Consider the following 7,990-nt stretch of genomic DNA (forward strand, 5'->3'; position numbering starts at 1 on the left):
CTGAAACACAAGGTGAGTTGGATAAACCGTTTGCATACCACTCAGAAGTGATACCCTGCTGAGACGGACGTTTTTTTAAAGCTTTTGGACCATCTTCTATGTAGAATGTAGGAGGGTGATGGTATCAGTCTCTGATCAGGGGTGATCAGGGCTAGAGGGACACCCAGAAGTCCTTGACTATAACAGCTGTATCAGCCCCTAATAAAATGTTTTAAAAAAAAATAAGTGTGGCGGCAGGGCAGTAGACCAGGGGGAGCTCTGCGCTAAGTGGAATGGGCAGTGCCCCACACACACACACACACATCACGGCCCCAGAAACCCCAAAAGATGGGCAGGGACACCCCACCCCCCAAACACATACACATGTCCCTGGAGACCCCAAAAGACAGGCAGGAGCCTCCTCCCAGATGGATGTCAGTGGGTCTCTACCAACTGTCCCAAGCCGGAGGCTGGAATTTCTGAGAGGGGCCGTTGAGTGGGCTAGATGTATGTTCCCAGAGCCTAATGTGGAGAGGGGCCCGGCCTCAAACATAGCCCCCCTGACCCACCCACAAAGCCCACCCAGTCTCCCTGGTGAGCACCCACAGGTGGGAGGTGCTCACCTGACCCAACCCCATCTGTCACCTATGACTGCAAGAGCTTCCATCATCGACAGCCCTACAGCCGTGATGCACAGTGTAGGGAGGGGAGGGCAGCCCAGGGAGACAGCAGAGGCCCCTCTGGGGCCGAAACCATTCAAGTCACTCTCTGCTTAAGCCACCAGGGAGCTGCTCTGGGTCCCTCCTCATCAGGGTTCAAAGGCTTGCTCTGACCCTACCCCGAGCCTCTATCCCTCCTCACCCAACCCAAGGCCAGACTTCTCTTCAGAAGTCTCTGCGACCCTCAACTCCCTGAGCACCCATCAGCAGATAGGACTAGTTGCTTACTTATCCTTGTCATCTTCTCGTTCACTAACTTTTTGTTCCCGGAGGTAAGGGTGGTGCCAGCAACACCATTGTGTCCCCAGATCCCAGCAGGGCAGGCATGAGCTCAATAATGTATGCCAAGTTTATGAACTGAAGTCCAACAGCCTTCACAGAGCCCTGGGTCAGTGGGGGGATAAGCCAGACCCAAAAGGACAGACATAAGTGCCAAGTCAATCAAAGCGGGGCTTATAAGCAGTTGGTGCCAGATGAGGGTGCCAGACCATGAGTATGCTGGGTGAGCTCCGTGAAGAAGGGCAAGTTCGACTCTCTCACTCTCTCTCACTCACTGACTCACTCTCACTCTCTCACTGTCTCTCTCACTGACTCACTCTCTCTCTCTCTCACTCACTCTCACTCTCTCACTGACTCACTCTCTCTCTCTCTCACTCACTCTCACTCTCTCACTGTCTCACTCACTCAAAAATACAAAAAAAAACACCAAAGAAGGGCAGGTTCCTGCAGACTTTCAGAGAGAGCCCAATAAAAGACACTCCCCGTCTGCAGCAGGGGTGGGCAAACTGCAGCTCGAGACCCATCGGCGCTATTTCAGTGTGTACATGTAGCTCTGAAGTAAAATTGAAAATTTTACAGGATATTATTCAGATCACGGTGATTTCATTTGTTGGTAAAAATCTATTTATGGTTCTCGAATAATTTTTAAATGGTGTTAGGGGCAGGATTGGCTCTTCCATCTCAAAAGTTTTCCCACCCCTGATCCAGACTAATGCTTTCAAATGGTTTTTACTACTGAACTATTGGTCCGGAGCCCCAGGAGGCTTCACCCCTAAAAGTAAGGTCAGAGCTGTTCTGGGAGCTGTCCCGTGGGCAGGACCCTACCCTCCGGGTTTGCTTCTACAATGGAGGAGCTGAGCTCCAGGCAGGACAAGCCTCCCTCGACAGACCTGTGTCCATCAGTCAGCAGCTGACGAGACACTCGGAGCTGCTGGAAGGTAGACAGGCTTTCCAACGGGACCCGGGAAGAGGGGACCACGGGAAAGAGGTGGGTGTTTCTTCACTTCATGAGTCGTCTCCAGGTATGGGTTCTCAAACTTGTAACCACCTGTGGAGGATTCGAAATGGCAGCTGCCTGGGCCCCACCTCCGGAGTTTCTACAATTGGTCCAGGATGCAGCCTAGGCTTAGGGGTGTTTTAATAGCGCTCCATGTGACTCTCAGGTGCAGCCATTTTTCAATCAATGATTCAAGCGAGGCCTGACTCAGCCCAGTAGGCCCCAGGACAGGCTGCCTATCAGAGCCATTTCCAGCCCTTTTAAAATGATAGGCCCTTCATCTCTATCTTGAGCCCTGGTGGCACAGTGGCTAAAGTACTTGGCTGCAAACCAAAAGATCAGTGGTTTGAGCCCACTGGCCACTCCGTGGGAGAAAGATGTGGCAGTTGGCCTCTGTAAAGAATTAAAATCAACCCCCCAAGTCACTGTCGTCAAGTCAATTCGGACCATAGCGACTCTACAGAGGGTTCTGGGACTGTATGTCTTTATCCCACAGAGCAGCTGGTGGGTTTGTGCTACGGGCAACGCCCATTCTACACCAGGGCTCCCTTTCAGACTCAAGGGACAGTTCTGGTTTGTCCAATAGGAGCACTATGAATTGAAATCAACACAACAGTAATGTTTGTTTGGTTGTTTGGGTGCGGGGCTTGAGGTCCACCCCAGATCTATGGACTGGGACCTGCAGGGTGAGGTCTCAGAATCTGCATTTGGCTTTGGGGCCACCAGGCCTCTAGGAGGGTGATGGTATCAGTCTCTGATCAGGGGTGATCAGGGCTAGAGGGACACCCAGAAGTCCTTGACTCCACACAGGTATGCCCCTTCAAAGGAGCCTGACGTGCCTACAGTGCCGCAGTCAGCCGGCTCTGGCCTGTCCCACACCTGTGCTGCCAGACATTCAGGGACCACAGCGGTCAGTGGGGAAGGAGGGAGGGACAGCATTTGTCTTTCCTCTGCCTTCCTTTCTCCCCGACACCTCCAAGAGCCGCTCCTTCCTTCCCCTGACACCTTCCCTCCCGGGCCGCTGGCGGCTTTTCTCTGGATAGAGGGTTAACTAGCTTGTCTGTCTGTGGGGAGGAGAAAGGCGCTGAACTCAGTTAATGCCCACAACAGACAGAAGACACTTGGCTGGGAAGAGAGGGCGAAGTCATCCAGCCCTCGGTGCCTGGACCCTGGCTGTCCACTGGGGAAGAAGGCCTCCCAGGGATCCATGGGCCAGGCATGTGGTGGGTCATGTCTGGAGATCACTTCCAGCCCACCCGTAGGGAGGCCAGGACCCTGTGTGCGCTGACTAACCTTAATACTCCCCTGCCACCCCACCCTCACTGTTGAGATGAGCAGAGCTTTAACCCTGGGCATGGAGAGGCTGGGGGCAAGTCAGAATGCCCACCAGGAAGCCTGTTCCCTCACAACCCTCTTGGCTGGCTTCTTGGCCCAGCCCCTCAGTTTTTTGCAACAGTTGAAGGTAGTGGCCCCTCCAGATCTACTCCTATTTTTCACATCTGCCTGGGAGGCAGTCCCATGAGGTTCTCAGACAAAAATAAGAACCTGTCACGGTGCAACAAGGTCTGGAATCAGATAGACTGGCTTGAATCCTCGTGCAGCCACTGACTGACTGTAAGAATCTTTCTGGCCTCAATTTCCTTATCAGCAAAATGGAGACAATAACAGCTACGTTGCTGGATTGAAGATGTCTACTAGGGTCCCTTCAGACTGAAGGCTAGCACAAGGAGGGTACTAGTATTTCTCACCGCCCCATGCGGGGGCTACCCTGCAGAAAGGTTTCCTCCAGCACAGGACCGCGAAGGAGGAGGCTGCATGTCTTTCCCCACCTCCCCACTTGGCGGTAGCGCATCTTATTTCTAGCTTGTGGTGGTTGGATGTTTGTGTCCACTCGAACTTGCATGAAAGTGGCGGGGTGGAGGCCAGCCTGTCAATCAGGTCAGTCTCATGGGGGCGTGGCCTTTTGCAAGGCAGAAATTGCGGACTTCCCTTCTCTTTGTTCTCCCTCCTCCTTGCATGTTGGGCTCTATGTGCCTGCAGGGGTGGCCCATGGGCCGCCGAAGCTTGAGAGCCATCAGCACCCTGCCATGTTTCTACCAGTCTTGGATCCCCTGGCTCCGCACCCACTGTGAGCTTCCTGCATCCTATCCCTTTCCACAGTAGCAGCCTGCAGCTTTGTGAGTCTCAAGAGGGCTCTGGCTAGCATCAGACCCAGGGACTTGTGTTCCACTGGGCTGGGGTGCTTTCTTGATATAAACTTACCTCTTGGTAAAAAGTTCTTTCTTATACATTTACGAGTGTCACAGGTTTTATTTCTCTGCACAACTCAGTCTAACACATGGCTTCTGTCTGAGTCCCTCATTGTCCTTCTGTCCTTCCTTCCCCCAGCCTCAGAGAGCCAGCATTGAGGAGTCATCAGTGTTTGTGGACAGGACATCCCAAGCCCTCTGATAGTGCAGGGCAGGAGAAAGGAGTGAGTGCCAACTGCCCCAGAACCAGCGGCCCAGCTTTTCAACCAGGGATGGAAAGAGACACAGCGATGGCTGGCATGCACCATTGGTTACACAAAGGGGGTGTTACATGGCAGTGGAGGGTTATAAGTTCTGACAATGACATTCAGTATCACCTTCTGCCCTGTCTCTGTTCACAACCTTTTTGCTTCAGCTCAGCACTCAAGGTACCGTCACTCTGCCTCCAACTCCTCTTCCCTACCTATCTCCCACCAGCCTGCATCATGTGCCCTCTACTCCAACAGGGCAGGTGTGAATCCGGGTCTCTCAAACACCGTCCCTCATCTCTAGAACATCATCTCTTCTCCTTCCTACCAATGCACATTTCATCAGTCCTGAAGTCCAGCTCAAGGCCTAGTGACTCCATGAAGCCTGGCTTAATCACTTGAGCAGCACTTCTCAACCTGTGGGTCGAGATCCCTGTGGGGGTCAAAGGACTCTTTCACAGGGGTCGCATAAGACCATGGGGAAACACATTATTTCCACCGAGCCCACCTCAGACTGCCAACCCACAGAATATGAGCAAATAAACACATATTTTCCGCTACTACGTTTCAGCAGTTTGTAACACAGAACTTGGTAGCTGAACATTCATCACTTCCCTGTGGCTGGACTTTTCTTCCAGCCCTTTGGGTGGCCTCACTCCTCTGTGGAGCCTCTCACATTCTCAGTTATATGGAAGTTCAAAACCTGCGCTCGAAGTTTAGAATAACCTGGGATGCTAATCTCTGAAAGCTTCTATCAGAGACTAGCATCTGGATGTGATGAGCAAGCAGCTGCAGCCCAACAATCCCCATCATGGGCTCCACTCACCTGGCTCAGGCTCTGTCTCCCTGTCCTCTGCAGGCCTGCGATGGCCCTACGCAGGGGATACCCCAGAGCCACCACAGGCCCGATGAGGTCTTGCTCCTCCTGGCTCAGGGCAGAGAGCAGGTCAGCCGAAGAAGAATCGGGGTGTGACTGGTTCGGGTTGAGAGGCTGGGGCACACTCCCAGTGGGTGGCAGGCGGGGGTCTGGGCTGAGAGACTGAAACACAAGGTGAGTTGGATAAACCGTTTGCATACCACTCAGAAGTGATACCCTGCTGAGACGGACGTTTTTTTAAAGCTTTTGGACCATCTTCTATGTAGAATGTAGGGGCTAATATTATGCAGGATTTGGCATCTCACAGACTAGTTTCCCTATACAGCTCTTCACCATTTGCTCAGTTAACCCGTGCGCAAAATGGAGCAATCGTAGCCACCGCACGCACAGGTGTGTGGTGGGGCTTCAATAAGACCATATGAGAAAAGTGATTAGCCAAGTGTCTGGATGTGGTAGATGGTAACACTTCATTTAATGCTTCCAACTACCCGCGAAAGAAATATGATCGGCCCATACTTATTGTCCCTCTCGATAGACACTGAGCTGAGTTCAGAGAAGGTAGTGATCCAATCAGCCATACGCATTAGTGATCTAAACTCTATTCAGAATCAAAGCCAAGGTTTTTTCGCTCCCATCTTGCCAGCAGACCTCCTCTGCCATCTGACAGGGGCTGACTTGGCAGGAACTGGGCACATCTGCCCACCCATCCGTCGTGGCAAGACTGGTGAGAAGGCGCACACAGGCCCTACCCCGGAGGACGGCCTGGAGCTGTCCCACCGGTTTGGTCAGCAGCACTCGACTCATGCCCTCCCCTAGCCCCCACCCCCAAAGAAGTACCAGCTGCCAACCCTAAACAAGCGCACCTGCCTCCTTCCAATCCCCTAGGGCTGGGGTCGGCAAGCTTTTAGGACAGAAAAACCAATCCTGTACCTCACAATTTAAAATTATTCAAGAGCCATAAATACATTATTTTTTCTTAAAAAAATGAAAGTGTTAAATGAATAACATCCTTTAAATAAAACTATGTACTGAAAAGAAACCACATATGGCTGGAGAGCTGAAGTTTGCTGATCCCAGGCCCAGGGCCATAGAGCTGCTGCCGTGGGTCCTGGGCCTGAGGCATCGTGTGTGAATTCCCCGCCTTCTCAAGAATTTCCTTGCTCTGGTCCCGTCCTAGGGCCCACCCTGAGTTTATTCTTGCGACCTTTCAAAAGCTCTTTAGCCTCTCCTTGCTTCTAGTTCCTCCCCTACAGAACAAGACCGTCATTAGCTCCTGTCCCCAACAGGGCCGCTGCTGCGGCCATCTGAATTTAACCTCCGCCAGAGAAGCACTTGGCAACAACACCCAGTCCCTGATGTGGACTCAGGCTGACTTTGGAAGGTGATTTCCCCGGGGTCTTGTTCTGTTGCCCGAGCCTGGCCTGCCTGGGGTGTGGGCGGCAGCGGACAGCAGTGCCCACTCTGGAATGTCACTCTCCCAGTTTGGAAGGGACACACGATTATGAATACAAGATGCAGTACGGCCCCAGGAGGGGGCTGAGGCTGTCCCAACATGGGCTTCACTGTAGAATCACTTTTGCTCCCATGGCTGGCCACTGGCCACTCCCCTGTCCTGAGGACGCCTCGGCCTGCCACACTTCACCTTTCTCTCGAGGCTCGGTCCCCGACCGCCTCTGGCCGGCTCTTGGGCCTGGCCTCTCCAAGCCCCGGGCCTGGCAGGAGGTAACGAACTGTGCCGTGGCCATGCCGCCACTGGGCCTGCCCTTCGCCCACCCCTCTCACCGTGGAGAGCTCGAGCTCTGCGGCGCATTCCTGAATTCAACTCCATGCCTGGCGCACCCGTGCGCCGAGCCGCGAAGGGCACTGCAGGAGGCTGCGGAGTGGGCTGGGCACCCGAGGGCGCGGTGCTTACCGGGGAGGGTCCGCGGGGCGGCGGCTCCGAGGGCCGAGAGCACAGGCGCCGGCCGGACGGCGGGACGCGCTTCTCCTCCTCCTCGCACTGCTCCCGGGGCCCCGTGTTCGGACCTCGGGCTGCGGCCTGCGCTGGCACTGGCCGGTCCTCGGCGCTGACCAGCAAGAACCAGGCCGGGGGCGCTGACGCTGTGCCCGGGCCAGCGCACTGGCGCGGGCTGGGCACCCGGACGGCGGCCTCCGCCCAGAAGAGAGCCTTCCTCTCCAGGCCGAAGTCGTGCTGCAGAGAGAAGCCGCGGACATTGGGGCAGAATCGGAGATGAGAGAAAGATGGCGCACACCAGGCAGATGATGACGGCCCGAAGCGAGCCCCCCGCTGACCCTATGCCACGGAGCAGCGCTGCTTCCCGGAGTTGCCCGGTTTTCCCAGAGTTCCTTTGGGGGTGACCCAGTCTCATCAATCATGTGTATAAAATCTACCCTTTGTGTAAAAAAGGAGTCAATCGTTGGAGCATTTGCACACATAATACATTTAAGAATCTCTGAAAGGATTAAGAATAGTCAGCAGTGAGGCTATGAGGTGGGGAAAAGGGCAGATTGGGCGGAGGGGAAGGGGGTTGTCAGTCTGAGCCTTTCCCTCTACCAAAACCAAAACCACCCCAAAACTCACCCTAATGTATCAAAACCCAATTACTGCCATTGACTCAGTTCTGACTCGCAGTGATCTATAA

At 54.0% G+C, this 7,990-nt stretch overlaps 1 protein-coding gene across 1 annotated transcript in view; it reads right to left on the bottom strand.

The window, feature by feature from the left end:
• The window catches only part of UBAP1L (ubiquitin associated protein 1 like), a 13,964-nt gene that overhangs the window by 1,412 nt on the left and 4,562 nt on the right, over positions 1 to 7,990 (bottom strand). Inside the window, exons 3-4 of the mRNA XM_004711987.2 lie at positions 7,261 to 7,539; positions 5,298 to 5,510 (exon numbers count right to left, since the gene is read on the bottom strand). Coding sequence (XP_004712044.2) covers positions 5,298 to 5,510; positions 7,261 to 7,539 — 492 coding nt within the window. The remainder of the gene's footprint in view (positions 1 to 5,297; positions 5,511 to 7,260; positions 7,540 to 7,990) is intronic.

Source organism: Echinops telfairi, unplaced genomic scaffold, assembly GCF_000313985.2.
Source record: "Echinops telfairi isolate 266 unplaced genomic scaffold, ASM31398v2 ScPeMD7_7475;HRSCAF=8513, whole genome shotgun sequence".
NCBI classification, from domain to species: Eukaryota; Metazoa; Chordata; class Mammalia; order Afrosoricida; family Tenrecidae; genus Echinops; species Echinops telfairi.